The sequence below is a fragment of the Pararge aegeria genome, chromosome 8 (genome assembly GCF_905163445.1).
Source record: "Pararge aegeria chromosome 8, ilParAegt1.1, whole genome shotgun sequence".
NCBI classification, from domain to species: Eukaryota; Metazoa; Arthropoda; class Insecta; order Lepidoptera; family Nymphalidae; genus Pararge; species Pararge aegeria.
Genome location: NC_053187.1, coordinates 17,637,017 through 17,658,577, shown reverse-complemented (window position 1 = coordinate 17,658,577; position 21,561 = coordinate 17,637,017). Strand labels below are relative to the sequence as shown.

The 21,561-nt window shown below is 33.4% G+C and overlaps 2 protein-coding genes across 3 annotated transcripts in view; one reads left to right on the top strand and one right to left on the bottom strand.

Moving 5' to 3' along the window:
• Positions 1 to 2,363, top strand: part of LOC120625736 (elongation of very long chain fatty acids protein 4-like) — a 29,762-nt gene extending 27,399 nt beyond the window's left edge. Inside the window, exons 5-6 of the mRNA XM_039892907.1 lie at positions 93 to 392; positions 1,515 to 2,363. Of these exons, the coding sequence (XP_039748841.1) occupies positions 93 to 392; positions 1,515 to 1,730 (516 nt within the window). The 3' untranslated portion in view covers positions 1,731 to 2,363. The remainder of the gene's footprint in view (positions 1 to 92; positions 393 to 1,514) is intronic.
• An 11,426-nt stretch (positions 2,364 to 13,789) lies between these two features.
• Positions 13,790 to 21,561, bottom strand: part of LOC120625762 (elongation of very long chain fatty acids protein 7-like) — a 54,876-nt gene continuing 47,104 nt past the window's right edge. For both annotated transcript variants that reach the window (XM_039892960.1, XM_039892961.1), the window contains exons 4-6: positions 20,914 to 20,994; positions 20,059 to 20,358; positions 13,790 to 17,299 (exon numbers count right to left, since the gene is read on the bottom strand). In XM_039892960.1, the coding sequence (XP_039748894.1) occupies positions 17,057 to 17,299; positions 20,059 to 20,358; positions 20,914 to 20,994 (624 nt within the window). In that variant the 3' untranslated portion in view covers positions 13,790 to 17,056. The remainder of the gene's footprint in view (positions 17,300 to 20,058; positions 20,359 to 20,913; positions 20,995 to 21,561) is intronic.

Sequence of the window (21,561 nt, the reverse complement as noted above, 5' to 3'; positions counted from 1 at the left end):
TAATTTATGACTATTTCTTGTAAGTCGACTGTTTTACTCCATAATAGTCATAGTTCGACAAATCCAACTATAATATTTGTTCTTCATTTCAGATCCTCATAAGCATATGGTTTTATTTTGCTGCAAAGGTCACTGAACTCCTGGACACAGTTTTCTTCGTGATGAGAAAGAAAGACAACCAAGTGACATTCCTCCATCTTTATCATCACTCAATCATGATGGTCGGAACCTGGGCTTACTTGAAGTACTGGCCATCAACAACTCTAATTTTTATTGGATTCCTGAATTCGATGGTTCACGTCTTCATGTATACGTATTACGGTTTAGCGGCTTTAGGACCTGAAGTTGCTAAATATATTTTTTGGAAGAAATACATAACTAAGATCCAACTGGTGAGTAATAAATATATCGGGTGTATAACGTTATATTTTTATATTAATAAAGTTTTTACTGCCATCCAAGAATGTCATAATAATTCTAAAGCTTAGCTTTATTTCGTTGCAATATTTCCACTTTATATTACGATTATAAAAGTTGTTGAGGTTTCTATTATAAACTTGAAAAGTACTTTGGAATTATGATGTTCTTTGGTTTACAAGTTATGTTTTGTCTATCACGTCACCCAGATCGGCTATATTATTTCTTTCAAAGTTTATTATAATCGAATCACTTTTAATCGATTATAAGATTATAAACATCTAGTTATTATTATGAAAGAAATATGAATATAAAAAAACAGATATACAGATAAAAAGATAAGGTTCCGGTTGTATTTATAAAAATCTTAAGTTACCAACATAAGTCATTCCAAGGTCAATAGGTTATCGTTAAACAATATAACTGATGTTTGTTTTACTGCAGCAACAAAATATGTGTTGACATTAATTGTAATTTAGCATTTTGTAATTAGGTAATAACATTGAGATATTGTACATTTTTTTTTTTAATACGTAAATCATATTCAAGTCTACTTAGCAATATTTATATGAAATTTAGCATAATCTTATTATCTTCCGAGATATTTTAACTAGTTGGCTTATTTTGATGTCAATCTATTTTATTAAAATATGACAAGGTGCATATAATAAAATAAATTGTGCAACGTATCTGTATACAATGTACAAAGTGAGATTACATACTCAATATGTGTATGAAGTTATGTTGAAAATGAATTTATAAATCACTTACACCTATTAAAACAATGGCATTTCATTGAATTATGCGCATAAATATTAAAAATTGTGTTATAATTATTGGATAGGAACATGCGTTATATATCTCAGTTTACTTTAATATACAATAAATATTTTGATTATTTGCTATAATGCGCGACAACCAACCAACTCTGAACGATGTATTATATGTCAGCGAAAAGTACTTTGGAAGATGCAGAATATAAAATAGGACTACCTTTAAACTAAAGCGTATAGATTCAACTGATTATCAAGGATTAAAAACAAATTATAAATCTTAATGTTATCGAATTTTATAATTTATAGAAGCATTTGTTTCAGATACAATTTGTATGCATAATCATACACTACAACACCGCAGTAAGATATTCAGAGTGCCCACCATCCAACGGCGTGGCTACATTCGTCGCGTGCAACACAGTATTCTTCCTACTCTTGTTCTTAAACTTCTACCGACAAAGTTACAATCGTATAAATAAACAGTGTAATGGAATATCAAATAAAGAAAAATGTGAAAAAAGTATTAAAGAAGAATAAATAGAAGAATAAAAATATAGTCAATAGAATAGTAAAAGAAGAAAGAAACCCTATTAGAAAATTTAGAAACGGATCTGATTGTGCTCTTCTAGTTAATTTAATTGATGGTGAAATAAACAATAATTTCTAAAACGTACTGTACCAAGTAGTTTTGGAAACGAATGTAATGGAAACAAGAGTTACACCAAAGATTAACAAAATTACTCTTAAAAAGAATAATATAATGTATAATAATACTGTATTAGGGGCCGGTGGCAGCAATTCTGCAAATGTAATATCTAAAAAGATGAACAGACTCACAAAAGAACAGAAATTCCGATTCCTGGTATTTGAACAGTTTTGTTAGAAAGTAAAACTTTTGTCTTTGTGATTTGTATTTATTTTGACATAGAAGTTGTTTAAAAAGCCCTAACAGTACTTTTGTTATATCGGATTTCATATTAAGCGATACGAAAAACATCATCACTTAATTACAAGATTAATATTAAGCCTGTCCATGAAATCTGTATATTTAATTGTATGACGTTTTCTACAATAATGACAATCTATTGAGGAAGGTTTTTGAATGTCATGTACTTACATAATCTAAAAAATAGATATTAACGATAAATTATTTGGTCGCGTAGATTTAAAATATCACCTATTTATTTATTTATAATACTTTCTTTAAATATAAGGAACAAATTATACAAATATACAAAAAAAAAACTATACAGAATTGTTCATAAATTTCTGTCTTATATTATTCTAGCATAACATACACGCATGTTTTAAAAGTAACAAATAATAAATTGACGCTCTTTGGTTTTTTTGATGCCATTGGCTACCTATTATGGTCATTTGATTATACTCGTAAGAACTTTGACAGTTTTAAGTAAAAGAGCCAAATTAGTATAAATGGTGACGCTAGAAAATAGAAATTTGTGATTGGGTACCGTCAAAAAAGGGCCAACTAAGTAAAATGGTCACACTAAAACACAGAAATTTGTGATTTATCGTCAGACTTACGGTATATTTTTGACGTCTTAAGAGCACTAAACATTGTGTATGAATGTATTGCCAAAACCTCATTAACTTCCTGGCAGTCTATCTTTTTACTAAACATAATAAATAATGGTAAAATAATAAATACTTAGTGCTACAAGAAATTGTCAAAAACGAGCCCTGAACACTGCGTAAGCGCTGACTGAACCTCTTGAACTTCTTGCCAGTCTATCTATTTGTTAAATATAATAAATTGTAGTATATTTAATAAAGATAAGTAATTTAATACTTACTATTAAGTAAATTGGTTAAAATTCAGTTTAGAATTATTGTGGTATTTTAGTTAAAATTAATATTGTATTTATTTACTATATTAATTATTTCAATGTTATCGATGAAAACGTAGTGAGATGGTTATTTACTTTGAGTTTTTCTCATATCAAATGGACACATAAAAAAATATTTAAAATAATGCAATTCAAACAATAATAATTACTTGCATATTTATACGAATGATTACTTTTTATGCGAAAAAAACCTATGAAATTAGATTGTAATTAACATTAATTGGGTGTAAAAATTTAACAACTTTATCATGAATCGGTAGGTAAATAAATTAACATTTTCAAAATTAAATAATTAACACTCAGTGTGGGATCCTTTTTGTAGGTAGGTAATTATAATAAGGCCATACCCAAACGAAGTTCGATTGTGTGATTTACACTTGTCGGCACGTCTTTGTGAGTAGGTTGATATTGTTTTTTCACTTTTATATTTTATTTAAATAGTTCAAATATTAAGGAATTATTGAACTGTCCGAAGAATAAGTTTTAGATATTTCCTAAATAGACAATATTTTTAACCAAAACGTCAAATTTAATTCTCAAATTAGTGTAATATTTGGCGATTCAAAAATTTTGATGTTGAAGGCTAGGCTTATACAATATTTCCGCCACGATCAATGCAATAAAATACATACATATCACAATAATATTGTATAGTTATTTTTGTATACATTTGTAATATAAGATAAATTACTAAATAAATAATTTTATATAATAAACTCACAGTTTTTATTAACAACCCTCAACGACCCGCTCAGAGTTTCTGTTTTTTTTCTGTGGTATAAACTACACAACTCTACAAAGTGCTTTACATGCTTGTTTCAACAAAATCCGTTAAGTAGTTCTAGTAGTAGATAAGTTTCGAGTTTCGAATTAGGCCTTTGCCTTTTTATGACGCATCGTGGTGTACGTTAAGCTGACAGCGTTGTATATTATCGGTATAATCATTATCATCATCGTCACCATCATCATCATCGTTATCATCATCATTATCGTCGTTACCATCATCATCGTCGTTACCATGATCATCGTTATCATCATCATCGTTATCATCATCATCATCATCATAATAATCATTATCATAATCATCATCATTACCATTTCAAAAAAAATTGACAACAATCATTTTTTGTCTGAATCTTCGGATCTTTAACATGCCTATTCCCTTCTGTTTTATTTGTGGTTCGACAATATTGTATATATTTATGTATTATAGATATGAATTATATAGGTAATAGGTATATATTAATTATTATCAGTATCTATATATTTTATTTTAAATTTATTATATGTATATATTATATTTGTATATATACGTATATATGCATGTTTATTTAAATGCACCTCTCTTCTTGAGCTGTGTTTAATGCCTTTGGTTGCCTGGAAGAGATCGCTATGTAGCGATAAGGCCGCCAAATTGTATACTTTTTGTTAAATTGTTATTTATAATTTTACTATATGTTTATGTGGTGTACAATTAAAGTGTATTCATTCATTCTTCATCATCATCATCTCTATCTTCATGCCCAGCAGTGGCACATTAATGAGGCTTGTTATTGTAATAAGAATAAGGATATTGTGTACTCGAGTGATATCTCGACTTGAATTTATTAGCGTACACACTCCTAAATTGTCCGTGACTGAATAAATATTTGTCTTGGTAAGCCATATTAGTTGTGTCAAATATTTGTAGTTACATTTGTTATTTGTTCACAGAATTACTCTTGCTAACACTTAGCTGCGTGAATATTTAATTACTTTTACTGTTTGGTTTAACCGTTGACTCTTAAACTGCCAAAATCATGTTTTCTGGGAACGAATTACCAAACATCCTCATAATAAACTCTTATAAGTCTGATAGGATACTAAGCGTTTTTTGAAGTAAAACTTTAGGCGCGACTAGGGAGTATCTAAGATTTTTATCAGACGGAAGTAACGCTTACGTCAGACGTCTATGTAGTTTCCCCTATTTAAAAATAATAAATAGGATTGGTCGTAAGTATATGTCCACGCTTCTTGACTTATACGCCAGCTAGTGGCAAATATCATAATTAATTAGGATTTTATATTTCCCATATTTTCGAACAGATCAATTGTGAATAGCAAATTGAATAGAAAAACAACAGTTTTAAAAAAAATATGATAAATTGCAAAGTTTTTTGAAAATCTCTAATCTTTCTATCTATATATATAAAAGAGAAAGTGTGTGGGTATGTTCCGTATTGGCTCCGAAACGGCTGGACAGTTTGCAATGAAACTTTCAGGGAATCTCCGGATTGACCTGGCGAGTAATCCTGTAATGTTTGGTAACGATCGGAGCACTCCTATTTTTGGACTGTCAAACTGTCAAATACAGCTTTTATTTACTATGATGATATTCTATTGTTGGGTGTAGATGGGTGTAGATAAAGATCTGCACCCGCTCGAGAAGAGAATTGAAGAGAATGAATACGGAGAGAAATAAATGATTTAATATATTATGAGACTTAAATTAAAAATTTAATGATGTAAGTTTATTGTTTAAATAAAATAAAGCAAAATCAAGCCCGGCGAAGCGGGCTGGGTACGCTAGTTATTAATACATTTTCTGACGATTGGGATATTCTATAATATTCAATGACAAGTTTATATTGACAAGAGCTGATCTAACCTTCAATTTTCTACTCTCAGTTATTCTATTTAACAAAGCCAATATTTATAAAATGTGTTAAAATCACATTAATGAATTTTGAAATAGGATGAAATAGTAAATATTAAATGAAATGGAAAATCTTTCATCAATAAATAATAATAAACACTTTTACTATCGTCATTATCAAGCCTCACTCACTCAGCCAGCTCACTTTAGGGCACGAGTCTCTTCTGAGATTTAAAGTCTCAGAAGAGACTCGTTATATCACGAGTCTCTTTAACAATACTACGGAGAACTCTCAGGCATGCAGGTTTCGGCACGATGTTTTCTACACCGTCAGTGCTAGTGATATTAAAATTTCTAAAATTGAGAACGCACATTGTGAAAAGATAAAGGTCCCCTGAACGGCGACTGAAGCCCTTCATCGTCATCATCAACCCATTACCGGCCCATTACAGGGTACGGGTCTCTCAGAATGAGAAGGGTTTAGGTCGTACTCTACCACGCTGGCTAAGTGCGGATTGGTAGACTTCATACATCCTTGAGAACGTTACGGAGAACTCTCAGGCATGCAGGTTTCCTCACGATATCCTTCACAATTAAAGCAAGTAAACTTTAATTGCTTAAAACGAACATAACTCATAACTGTAAGAGGCGCGTGCCGGGGATCGTACTCGGTACTATGCCGATAGCAATCACCGTTTTTTTGCGAATATAACGCAGAACTACAACGATCGTACTACAACTAAGTACAATCTACTGCAATATTGAAATATATTATAAATAAATAAATTAAAAAATAAATATAATACGACAATACACACATCGCCATCTAGCCCAGATGTAAGCATAGCTTGTGTTATGGGTACTAAGATAGCTGATGGATATCTTTATGAATATAATACACGTTAATACTTATAATATACTGATAAACAGCCAGACACTGAAAAACATTAATGTTCATCACACAAACATTTTCCAGTTGTGGGAATCGAACCCACGGCCTTGTACTCAGAAAGCAGAGATGCTGCCCACTGCGCCACTCGGCGTCAATAGATTAAATTAAAGACGCACATAACTCCGAAAAGTCAGAGGTGCGTGCTGGGGCTCGAGCTCGGTCACCACGAAATGAAAGCCGAAACCTTACCCACTAGGCTATCACCGCTTCATATACATATACATGGCACTTAAACTTTTACCAATAAGCTATCTTTGGCTGTGTTTCATTACCTACTTTTATCCTAAACTTTCCATGGGAACAGGTGTTAAACTTAAGCTCCTGGTTAAAAGAGAATCCAATCGTAAAAGCAAGTATTTTAAAATATCAAATTTCAAATCCTTCTTGACTCACATGTATGTAATTTTCATGGCCGCTTGAGTCATAAAAATTCTCGTTTTCGCAGTAAGATCGTTTGTGTCATCAAAACATTATTTGATACTTCAATGTTGAAGGTGCTGAGTTTACAATGCGTACATCGTCACACTGTCATCTATGAATTAATTTCAAGTCTTAAGCATACAAGCAAACGAATAGGGATAGAGACCGAGACCGAGAAAATAGCAGTTATGTGCATTTTCACCTGATTCTCCATTGGTATGTATGTTTTTTTTGTTTATTTGTTACGCGATAACTCTGACAATTATTCACTGACATTGATGATAAATTTTTTTTGTTTGCTTTAATTTAAAAAATAAAATTTAAAAGTAACTTTAGCTTTAAGTTTTTTTTTATTTTTTTATATACTACGACAATACACACATCGCCACCTAGCCCCAAAGTAAGCGTAGCTTGTGTTATGGGTACTAAGATGACTAATGAATATTTTTATAAATTATACATAGGTACATAAATACTTAGAAAATACATATAAACACCCAGACACTGAAAAAAACTTATGCTCATCACACAAACATTTTCCAGTCGTGGGAATCGAACCCACGGCCTTGAACTCAGAAAGCAGGGTCGCTGCCCACTGCGCCAGTCGGCCGTCAAACCTCGTCAAACCTCGAACTTTCACTCGAAATGTATCATTTAGTCACGTCAAACTGATGATAAAGAGACCAAGGATTTCCACCGAAACTATACAATAATAAGTATAATACAAGTTGCGCTTTTATTATGGTATATAGACAGTGGCGTGCATCGAGGGTATGCACAGGGTATGCAGACGATTTAAAATGAAGAAAATCTCCAGTACGAATTGTAAATACTTAAGGATAGGCTTTTTATAATTCTTACAATGCTTATCCTTAAGTTTTTTATAACTCGTATTGGAGATTTTCGCAATTTTATATCATCTGCATACCCTGTGCATACCCTCTGTGCACGCCACTGTATATAGAAGGTAAGGAATTTATGTAACTACCAACACTCTTTCTGTCTGTACCTTTGTGTTCGAAGACCATCCAAATCGAAAATAAAAAATGTCGTCCCAAAAAAGAAGCTGTAGGTAAAGTGCCGGGAGGACACCTCAGCCATTAAAGCCCCCGGTTCGGGCAAAGAAATATTTTGTAAAAGGTTGAGCAGTTAACATTTAGCTATTAAAACATAGATTGCAAACCTAGCCAATAAAAACGTGAAAATATTTTTTTTACAAAAACAAAAATCGTCCTTGTTATACAACTAAGAAGCAAGAAAAAAGCAAGAAGTTGGTGGCAAGTAAAATGTGGAAAATTACTGGTACTTTCCGTGCCACTATATAAAAGGGGTTACGAATTTTATTATCTATAACTTTTTCGTTTTACTTGGAACCGACTTAAAAATGTTGTAGAAAATATTTTTTACTGCTTCTTAGTTGTAACGACGACGTTTCGTATTTTTTTGCTGACAATTTTTTTTTATAGAATTAGTTCTCAATAATGTTTTTCAAAGCCCAATAAATTTCAGCCCGTCGTCAAGTGGTTCAAGCTATGCGTTGATAAATCAGTAACCCATCCCTTTTTATACAGAAGATATGGTGTGATAATAGTTTTATTGATCAACAAATTTGACCTTACGGTAATGAACTAAATAGATCGGAATAGAATAGATGTTGCGTTGTATTGTCATTGGTTCCCAAGACGTTCATTGTTTTCTCAAAGGGTGTCAAAGGCAACTGAATATAATTAGCAATTAATTAAGTTTAGGGTCGATACACACAATGGCTTTGAACACATCCGTTCTCAGCGTATTACTTCGATTACATACTATCATTAACCATAAATTTTCTACACATGACTTATGCTACTGAGTTTTATTCTATTATATCTATTTCTTTTTGTTTTACTTGTAATTTATTGCTTTAACATTAGAATCTCTTTAGATTGAAGGATTTTCATCATCCTCATCTCTAAAAGGCACTAGACTTTGTAGTCATCATCATAATCATTATGACAGCCGACTGGCGCAGTAGACCGACCCTGCTTTCTGAGTCCAAGGCCGTGGGTTCGATTCCCATAACTGCAAACTGTTTGTGTAATGAACATGAATGTATTTCAGTTTTTGGGTGTTTATCTGTATATTATAAGTATTTATGTAAATTATTCATAAAAATATTCATAAAAACATTAGTAAAAATTTCATCTAAATCCGTTCAGCCGTTTTTGCGTGATTGAGAAACAAACATCCACACTTTCACACTTATAATATTAGTAGGATAGTAGGATAGTAGGGTAGTAGGATAGGAGGATAGTAGGATAGGAGGATAGTAGGATAGTAGGATAGTAGGATAGTAGAATTGATTGGTAATAAATTAAAACCTCATTTTATAAAGTCCGCACAAAATACGCGCGTGAAAATCCCAAGAGTCTCATAAGACACAATAATTATATTCAAGCACTATCCAAGACTTACCTATCTCATTAAATCTCATGTCCACATGACTTCTAATCAATGACAATTATAGCTAATATCCTATCATTAAAGTGCTTAACACTATTATTTTTGTAATGACTCTACGATCATGTTAAAATTATTTTGTTATTCATATGTGATTATGAACGCTATTAGTGGGTTCCTTGGAAATGCTTTATGAGTTCCGTAGAAGCCAATGACTAAATTTAACCATGATCTTTAATCAAAGTGCTTGTTAGACACAATTCCAATTTCTCATAGGTAAAAGAACATAATTGCGGGTAGGGATCTACAGGGAGTATGTCTGCACTCTCCTGGAGTTTCCAAAGTAAGTATTTATAAACTCCTTTGACAATAACATTCAAACTGATGATATACAGTCAATCAAAATTTGTCTCTCTTTATCAAGCAAATCAGATTCCTGCTTTCCCTGCCTGGCAATGCCATGCCAATGCCAAAATCAGTATTTACCGCCATTTATAATGAAACTTTTCACCATACAAACGTTTTGTTATAAATGGCGGTAAATACGTATTTTATGAATTGAAAAAAAATTCGAGCTCGGTTCGTTTGCGCGCCATTTTTTCAGTTGCAGTTTACTTACTTCCCTTCGCTATATACCTACATACCATTATGACAAGCTTAGGCTTGGAGTCACCTCTTACTGTGTCACGACGTCGCCGAATCCTAGGACTAAATTCCTGGCGAGCCTCTCCACCCCTGTCACCTACCGCTTACGCTGTTAAGGCAAATAACTTGGCTACTAAAATTCAAATTCCAAATTCATTTATTTCAAGTAGGCCTAATATAAGCACTTTTGTAACGTCAATTATGTCTGTTTGTAGTGACTCTACCACCGGTTCGGAAGGAAGATTCCACTGATAAGATCCCGCTAAGAAACTAAGCAGTTGCTCTTCACCAACACAATTTTAGTTTTTTTACAATTGTGTTTTTTTTAATTCTATTTCTGCATTTTTTTTTTTGTGTGCAAATAAAGAGTATAAATACTTACATAAATAAATTGTTACAATGCTGTGTTCCATTCTGAACGGCGCGGTTGCTTTTGTTATTATAGGAATATGAGGAATAATGCCAGGAACATGTCCTGCATTGATGCAGGACATGTTCCTGGCATGCCCTGCTCTGTTTATAGACAACGTTCTTCTAATTATTGGGTCATCTGCATGGTCCGTAAATTGTTGCTATAAAAAAAAAGACTACGACGCAGTTTGAATTAGGAATTACGCCGAGGATTAGAAAGGAGATCAGAGGAGGATAGAAACACTTACTATTTTACCAACGAGGTTGTCTTTTAAATAACGTCAACATAAACGTTATTAACATATTATAATTAATTACAAATAAAATACCTCATTAGCATTTAATTTGACGTTATTATAGTTTTTATCGCACTTATACGATAATAATATGAAATACATTGTTGAACTATATGCTTCTTATGTTATCCTAAAAAGTTGATTGCTTGCCTTTGCCTTTAACATATAATTATAAATGTTACTATATGTTGCCTGCGACTTCTTTCGCTATGAAATTTTGATTTGCCTATCTACAACAGAACGTCATAATCAGGTCACTATCGGACTGAAACACATACTCTCAAGGTTAGCACAATTACGTCTGGCATATAAAAGCAAAAGTTTTAAATAAATCTTTTAGCACCTCAGGGTGACTCTAGCGGATGCCCGCGACTTTATTAGCTTAAAATTCCTGAGCATGAGCTTTTTCCGACAAATTAGTGATAAATACTGATAACATAAATGCCGACATTCACACTATAAAAACATAACTTCAAAAACATAGGACTTTCATATAAACTTCCCCCCTTAAAAGGGTAATTTCTCAAACCATTCTCAAAATAAGCTGACACAAACCTTCTAGAAGAAACCTGCGTTTTAAATTTCAAGTTTCAAGGCTCTATCGTTCCTGAGATTTCGTGATTAGTCAGTGAGTGAGTCAGTAGGGTTTTCTTTATATATTTAGAAGATATTGTCATATTATCACTAACTGATAAAGTAAAGTTGGAGCCACTGGGCAATTATAACATTCGTGAAGCGGTGATATCCTCGCTTCACGAATATTATAATTCGAAGTAATTAAATGTAACGCACAGTAGGTAATAGGTATTCCCTAATTACATTTCTTATTATAATGCTTAATTGATAATTTTTTGCCGGAGCCCATTATAATGTTGAAGTTAATTAATATTTTGAGCAAAATAGCGAGAACCTTGTGTTGGTGTATTCAAATCGTTTTGTTTAAATCCTGTATTTCTGAACTAACGAATATTGTTAACGTTACTCATCTTCTAATTGTAGTATGATTTTCTATTGCCGTATGAAATGAAAACTGATGGTTTAATTAATAATTAATGTCCTGACCCTTTTTTTTTGGCCTTTCTTGTTCATCATCATCGATGAGCGCTGGGAATTTAAGAAGGAGGTCCCGGCAGGGCCCATTTGGAAATTTATCATTTCTGAATTTTCTCTAGTCTGGTCTGGTGGGAGGCTTTGGCCGTGGCTAGTTACCGTCAAAGACGTGCTTGAGCTTTATTATTCCGGTGCGATGTCGGGTAGAAACCGATGAGGGGTATGACTACCATACTCCCTAACAGGTTAGCCCGCTAACATCTTAGGTGCATCATCACTTATCAGAGCTAGCCTGTAAAAAAAATGCACGTCAACTGCCGCCAAGGTCTTAAAAAGACTTTCAAATCCTTATGTATTGTGCTGTTTGAGTACCAGGGCGACAGCACCTAGTTGTGGGTTTAGCAAAGCTGCATAAAGCTGGTCATCGCCTAATCAAATGCCTAATAAGTTAGGTTATGTTAATAGAAAAAAAGTTTCACCAACTCTAAGGTGATAAGTTTTGGTGATCGGTTTGTGTATGCCTAGGAATCTCCTTAGATTCGTCATCATCATATCAATCCATTACCGGGCCCACTACAGGACATGGGTCTCCTCCGACAATGAGAAGGGGTTAATGCCGTAATCCAGTAAGGGTTTCGTCGTAAATACTTTCATTTGATCTTCTTATTTAAGCTCATTAACTCCCAAATTGATTCTTCCGTCTTGCTCTCGCTCATTACTATAAATACTCGCGTTAATCCCATATTAAAATATTTTAAACCATTTTCCCTAAGTGTCTACAAGAACAATACTTCCTTTTACAATCCCATCGTTCGCATGTGCCGCCTTTATAATGATTTAGTATCAAGTAATCATAATATTGACATTTTTAATAAAAAGATAAATATTTTTAAAAATCAAATTATTAAGCACTATTCCACAAAATCTTTAGGGAAATAATATATATATTATTATTTAGGTGTTTCTTTTTTGTTTCAACTTTAATTTTATCTTTACTTTCTGTTTAATTCAATTCCAAGTTGTGTACACATACTTTGGGTTGTAGCTTAGAACAAAACTTGTTATTACTTATATTTAGATCTACTTTTAGTTATTACCTGTTTTGTGTACCTAATAACAATAAACAATAAACAATCCACCACGCTGACTCAGTGCGGACTGATGGACTTCACACACCTTCGAGAAAATGGTAAAGAAATCTCAGATATGTAGGTTTCCTCACGATATTTTCCTCCACCGTTGAAGCAAGTGATATTTTAATTGCTTAAAACGCACATAACTTAGAAAGTTAGAGGTGAGGAGAGGTGCGTGACGGGATTCAAACTGGCTGCCCTGAAAGTGAAGTCGAACCCCTGGGCTCCTTAGATTAGTCGTGACTTATGTAGACATTGCCTTGTGCATGCATGCAATTTCTAATTTCATAACATAAGCATACTGCTAGCATATCTTTTTTTGACAGCCGATTGGCGCAGTGGGCAGCGACCCTGCTCTCTTAGTCCAAGGCCGTGGGTTCGATTCTCACAACTGTAAAATGTTTGTGTGAGGAACAGGAATCTTTTTCAGGATCTGGGTGTTTCTATGTATTTTATAAGTATTTATGTATATTATTCATAAAAAAAGAATCATTAGTCATCTAACACAAGCTACGCTTATTTTGGGTCTAGATGGCGATGTGTGTATTGTCATAGTGTATTTATTTATTTATTATTATATTTATTTATTTCTCTATCACCTTCTAGCTACCTCAATGTTACCTAATGTTAGTAGTTCATAGTTTTTGACCATGTTACGGAGCCATTAATTATCAGATTTTTGGTGCGTTTCGATAAAGAACACGCTTAAATCAGTGTTGAAAAGCAAGAAAAAATAAAACATTTGACAGTAGTATAACACTTTTTAATATGATACAAACCCAGTTTCGGTATGCATTAAGATATCATTACAATAACAAGTGTAAAATTATCTTTAGGAATACAAAAGTTTAATCATTAACAGCTAATTTAAGAAGAACACTTTCTAGCATGTTGCCATCACGTAAGTTGGAAAGAGAATTTCGTTATTTTAATTCGTTTGGCGTGTTTTATCCTACCTTTTTTCTACCATCAGCTGAGGGTCACATGTCTCTGCTCATAGAAAACACGGATATAGACTGTAAACCCACTATGCTATTTCAATACGGGTTGGCAAAGTCAAGATAAATCACTGACTTTGCTCTAAATGGCAAAGCAACCTTAATGCTCTGAATAGTAAAGTTAAAAACAGATTTTGTGTGCACGCGCTTAGTGGGCTAGCTGTGACTCTTACAATTGTCACCTAAAATGTGAGGCACATAATTCATGTTAAAACATGTGTAAACTCTTTTTTACAGATCACAGCTAGTAACCGAAAAGCCAGGCTTTCTAATATTTACTGATCAGCCCCACTCATGAATATAAAAATAAACAGTACGAGGTTTTGCAAAAATGTTGCGGGCTTAATGCCTAGCACCCAGGAGGTACAATTCTACCGATTGTTGATTTATTTTTAAAACGATACAGAAAACAACACTAAACCCGCAGAGTAACCTCTAATCTGTCAAACAGGCTTTAATGTGGGCCGTATCAGCCAGCGGTCGACTCCTACAAATTTATTTTTATCAAAAACGCGCGCACGCGTTTCTTATAAACCTACCTATTGGAGCTCCCCTGAGAAATGTCAATTATTCTCGTCACCTTTAGAAAATATGTATTAGAACAATTTAATTCACGTGCATAGATAATATAAAACTCAATATAATACAAAATAGATTATACCTAAATAACACTGGGAATAGTTATTGAGAAATAATAGGTTACATTATAGAATGGTAAGCACGAGACAAACAGAATAACTCTGTTATAAACTGAAACTCTGTTATGAACAGAATAAACTGTTTACAATATTAAAGATAATTTATTTATTTACATTTCATATCGCATCAACATTATTGCTTCCATATTAATTCATGGAAGACATTACTCTTAACAATTCAATCTGAACGATTTTTGATTGACCATAATTTTCCTTGTACATCTCCAATAACAATAATTTTATATATTATAAATATGTATTATGAATATTATATATTCATCTTACACCAATTTAGTTCATGTTATAAAGATTAATTTTCAGTTTTAATTTTCAGCCTTTCGAAACGATAGACGTCTACTGTAATTATTGTGTCCCTAAAAGGAGTTGTATGTGTACCCCTGTTGAGGACCGCTATTCCATCTATCTTGGTAACTCAACGTCCATCAGCCCTACGAGTTATGTGGCTCATGCCCTTACGCTATGCTCCATAATAAAATGACGCATTTTTCACATTCGTCAAAATGAAAATAAACCGAAACAGAACAGAACTACCTTCGCTAATTAGTTCTAAAATACACAATTTTCGTTATTTATAATTTCAAAATATACACAATACTTTATAATTGACAGATCTGAGTAGTGACAAGTTAATTGAAAAATGAGCATTTAAAATAATTATGAAAAAAAAACATCCGTTTTAGTTTACAGTTAAAGAAATACGAAACTGAAATGAAATAGAGTATCGTGTTTAGTGTGAGTCATCAGAAGCAACCCACGGCCCACGTGTTATGTGAAGGCAGATACTATACAATATCATTGCATTACGCCATTATGTTTCACATCTGATCTATCACATTTCAGCACGACATTAATAATCCAGGTGTACCATAGTTTTATAAAAAGTTGTAATAAACTTTAGCATAATAATTAAATGGACAAGATGAACACAAAATGGAGAAACTTAACATAATATGGGTAACTAAATATTTAAAACTCTTTTTCCTAAAGTGCATCGATGAAAGTCTTTAAAAATCGACAGGTTAATACCATTGATTGAGTATAAGTCATGCTCTACCTTTAACTAGGTCTGTAACAACTATCGTAGGTATATACAAAAGTTATTTGGCCTACCCAAATAACTATTTCCTTAACGCTAAGTTAGTTCATAAAGATAGCTACAGAAAATTACTTATCACGAAAATATTGATAAACAGTTTTCTTAGTCAACTTTATTCTTATGATTCCGAGCTATATTAATATTATTGGTAAATCTGACCAAAAATAATATAGCACTACTGTAGTAGCTGTATAGTATTTTGTTAATTACTATGTCCAATAATAATTTGTAATCGTTTAAAATTATTTCGTCTAATGGTAACCAAGTATGACTATCAAATTATATAAGCTAAGTTCGTTAAGTATAGGTTTACGCTCCTTTTAACGTACAGTGCAAATTTTCTGATAGGTTCCCAACTGGTTGCCTTCATATAAGAACAATCCGTGGTTTGGCTGGGGTGGTTGTACACTCGACGCGACGCGCGACGCATGTATTACAACTATCAGAAAATTACACAATACAGTGGGTGAAATGCTAAAATGGGGAAGCCGAATATGAAAATTTGTTACACTTTACCACACATTATTTATGTACATATTATCTTTTACTTTACATTATCACTAGCTTTTCAAATTATAGCAATTTATTACATGTGGATTTGTTTTTAATATTTGTTCGATAGGTACCAAATAGTTCTAACCTGAAGAACGCATTAGTTTTTTTGATAGATTCCCTATGTTCTATCTTCAAATGCATTAACATAATACAATATTATTTAAAATAATGTAATACATATAATTGCGTTTACTCTCCGCGTGTTTTCTGTTACGGTTATAATATGCACAACGGACTTAATGATTGTAAAATTAAATATTTTAAAATCATATATTTGTATTTTGTGAATATACAAAAAGTAAATACACGATTTATAATATATCTAGCCTTGGTTAGCGTTTGAGACATTATTACTTTGTATGTTTCTATGTATGTTGGCGGAATCATTGATATGTTTAGTCATGTCAATTTAGGTAACGAGTGCCGGTATGAGAAAAACTAATTCTTTTAATGTAGATTTTTTACAAATGTCCTTTTTGGCATGGTAAATACTTTTACTAGCTTCTTTAATACAAAACCACTGGTAAGTTACATTAAACCGTTAGCACTTACATTAAAATAATTCAAAGATATTATATACATTATCATTGTTAGTAGGTACGACTATATCACTATATTTACATAGTATTATGTACAACAATACAATTTATTCGTCCTTCTTCTCAGTTTTTATTGATCCATTTGCTATACCGTTTTGTATGCTTCCGTTTTCTTTTTTGTCCTTATTTTTTCTGTGTTCAGGTTTTCCATAGGCCTTATAGTAGAAATCGTAGAAAAGATAGTAGAAGAAGATAGAGTTGGGGAGGGTGAATACAACGGACCAGCGGGGGTAGCCGCACTCGTAGAAGAGAAGTTGAGAAGAATGAAGGAAAGCGATGCAGAACTGGAGCTGAAAGAAGAAATATAAAGATTAGAGAAATATGAAACTGTCTCGTTATTGTATTGTTATATATATGTTTCAATAGGAGTTAAGAGGTTCTAAGTACCATTGTGCTGGATATTGAGTATTTCTGTACCTATATTCAGTTGTATATAAAACTATCTAGCAAAGACGTGACATATTGGAAGAAGTTGCTATATAGCGACGCAACAAGGCCTCCAAATTGTACACTTAACCTTATCGAAGTATTGTATTTACATTTTTGTGAATTTTCTATGCGGTATTCATTCATTCATTAAAAAAACTCATTCAAATTTAGACATTGTTTTACTAAACTATCAACAAAGTAGTAAAATATCAAAATAATATTGATTGTTTCCGAAACAACGTGTTCTAAATAATCAAACACCTCAAAAACTTGTAGAGATCACCAGAGCTTTCATTACATGTTTTACTAGCTTCATATATTTACAGAATTTTACTATTTTTAAGTACTATAAATAATTAGTAATCGAATCTTTCGAAACTTCGAGAAATTTAATTTAAAATACGAAATATGCAGGAAAATATTTCAAAATCTTTAAAAGGAATAATCGAAGTTTAAAGCGGTTTACGGTTTGCATTATATATAATATTATTTTTTTTATAAGTCGTTTCTTCAAAAAAATGCAACCATTGTTTTTTTGAATATACTGAGAAAAACAGTCGTTCCACAAAAGGAGCCTTCAATCATTGCTGTCAAACATCACTTTTTTTTACTTATTGTATGGAAAAGTGACGTTTGACAGAAGTGATTGCAAGATTTACGCCTGTCGCAAGCCAGTTGCGAGATACGTAATAATCCTGCCGATATTTAGTGATCAGCCCCACTCATGAATATCAAAATAATAGTAAGAGAGGTTTGCCAAAATGTTGACGACTATGTGATGTTTGGTTTAGTATTTAGTATTACAGAAGCAGCAGCGTCCTCTGCAATACTACTACCATCTATTCAATAGATTAGGGTATTTAGGGTTGTTGATCCCAATAGATTCTATTGGGATCAACAACCCGTCTGCCTAACGTGGTGATTATGATCATACCCTCCCGTCGAGAGTCGCCTGTAGTTCAGCAGTGGACTGTTATACAAATTCTGTCAGCAAATCTCTGTGCAGATTGACTGCCGTGACCGAAATCGGTCTTGGAACTGTTTTATAACCAATTCAAGCTTACATTATTTTATGTTATTTCGTTGGTATACATCAGTATATCCATGATAACTTCTTTTGGTGGTCAAAGCATTAATGCAATAAAAGTCTCGTTTGTTACCACAAGTTTATCCCATCTAAAGGTATTTGTGACGTAATGTCAATTAAGTGAGCAAAAGCCTATGAAGTAAACCCACTCGTGACTAATTTCATTCTTAATATTTGTCTTACACTTTTGTTTAACTTTCACTATTAAAATAATTGCATATAGTTAACTTTGAAAGTTAAATGATAACATTGCGTAAGGTTTTAATTGCACACTTCGTGTTACGGTGTAAGCTCTTATTTGACATATATTATTATGAGCAAAGATTTGAGTTTTGTGTGTTTTATAGTTAGTCTAAAACAGCAACACCGATTTCAAATATAGCTTACACATTTAGGAATTACATTTTAAATTTTCAGTGATAGCAATTAATATATATATTGACATTAAATTTTGTATCTATTGAATTATAATACATTGTTATGTGGTTCCTTAATTTAATCTCAATACTGTATCATTTTTAATGATGTGAAATAGTCATACAACGAGTGGTAGAATGTACTGGATTCTATTTAATATTCTAAAATCTAAAGTACCTACATGCTAGTGAAAAAAATATTATTGGTTTTACTATAATAAATTTCAGTTAAAAAGTATGGTGAAACCACTGGAAATATATTTATTGGGATTTAGGGAACTCAATCCATTCCAGTGTTAATAGCAAAACACAGTTATTTCACAGGTAAACGCTTTCATAGGACATAGACGCGACCTCCCTAGCACAGTGGTGAGTGCTGCCACTTAATAAGTGGGAGGTCCCTTTTCTCTCGGGTGGGAAATTCTTCTTTCTTTTCTTCTTCTGTCTTCTGGGACTGTCTCCGTACTTAGTTGGCTGGGACCATCCGATGTACGTACTGGTAGGAGGCTTTGGACGTAATTATAAAAAAAAGATTTAGCGTTCTGGTACAATACCGTTTGAAACTGATTAGGGGTACGGTGCGAATCTTGACGGTATGTAAACAAATGTGGGTAACCATTACTTCGCTTAATTAGTTTATATTTGTTTCAGCCACTTGACGCTCGGAATATCACGTGGCCAGCACGTTCGACTGCATCACCACTGACCACCAGGTGTGATAGTGGTTAATTTATAGGTATTAGAGGCTGCAAAGGAGCGGCAGAAGAGCAGTGATAGCTCAGTATGTAGGACATCGATTATACTTTCGAGGGGCAGTGTCCGAATCCCAGCACGCACCTCTATCTTATCAAAGTTATGTGCGTTCTAAGGAATTTTAATAACGCTTGCTTCGGTGTATGAAACATCGTGAGAAAATCTGCATGCCTAAGAGTTCTCCATAATGTGCTCAAAGGTGTGTGGAGGCCACCAAGCCGTACTGGGCCAGCGTGGTGGACTACGGCCTTAACCCCTTTTCATTGACCCGTGCCCTGTAGTGGGCCGGAAATGTAATGATATAATGATGATGAGTAGGAGTAAAAGGTTTGTAGGAGAATAAAAAAAAATTTAGTATTCTTACCATTTGCAATGTAGTGATATAACGTTTCCAGAACAAAAATCTTTGATACTGAGGCCCCATGGCAGCCAACATGTAATACGTGTACATTATTATATGCACAAAGGAATTGATCACTCCTATCAGAGTCCCGTGGCCTCCCGGGTAGTACTTGGTCGCACCCCAGGATATCATCGGCATCACGGTGTGGTGGTACAGATGCAGGAAGGTGATCTGGCGATCCTTCTTTCTTATCACGAAGAACACTGTGTCCAGCAGTTCGGACATTTTCGCCAAGAAGTATATGTAAACACCTCGTGCTATCTGGAATTAGAAATGCAAAAGTTTTATGATGTGGACTTCTATTGGCAGCAGTGGTTTCGAGATGTACCGCTATGTACCGTCACTCACTTCACACCTGGGGTGATGGGTAAAGGCGGCACTTTAGAAAAGACGTGTTTCTTGCACGCCGTCGTCGTCGATAATGTCGATGATTTACTACTATTTATCAGGTGGGCAATCTGACACGGCAAACGGCATGATGCTTTCTTTTGCCGACACGGCAAATGACATAATACAGTTTTATCCTATCACGGCAAATTGCGTGGCACTCCCTTATGTGATCCCAGAAAATGACATGACACTTTCTTTTGCCGTCACGGCACACGACATGATGTAGTCTTGCGCCGTCACGCCAAACGGCGTGGCACTCTCTTATGTGGTCCCAGCAAATGACATGAAACTCTCTTTTACCGACGAATTAGTGACAAAACAGTGACGTCTGTTGGACGACATGCACAAAAACCACTGCCTGCCACTTTCAGTGGAATAAATTTAAAAAAGGATTTAACTTTTAAGCGAAAAAACAGTAATATTTACCCTCATAGCTTCTGGCGTCGTGGAGGAATCGACTGGCTGACATTTCCAACTGTAAGTCCTCAACCAACCGGCGTCGAGGCCCTGAAAAAAGGAACAAAAAATAAATATGTAACAAATAAAGATAATTCTTAAAATGCCATATTTTATACCAAATCATTTATGATTCCATCATCGCAACTTATAAACTCAATGCCCACCGCATTTTTAAAAGTCAATTCTTCGTAAATACTTGTTTCATTTGAAAATTCCATCGTGACAGGGAACCCGGACTTCCCCCTTAAAACTGCATTTACCACTGCCCACCGAGGTCTACAATACAAAATATTATTTTTTGTCTATTTTCAGATAATATGTAAGATGAAGACTTTGAAAAAAAATATCTACACTTATGATTTATTACATGGCAACTGAGTGTGCTTGAAAAAAACCTAACGTTTTCTTTTCTTATAAACCATAAGTTCAATAACCTAAGTTAAAACGATACATTTTTTGCACCGGAAGCTTGAACTCCGCACGTCTCGCCATTGGTACCTAACTGTGATTGAATTTCATCAATCAAAAGTCTAGTTTTTGATTAACTGGAGTGTCTAATGATAGTTACGGGAAATAATTTAACGTACGCTAATAATAGTCCATTAATTTTAATAA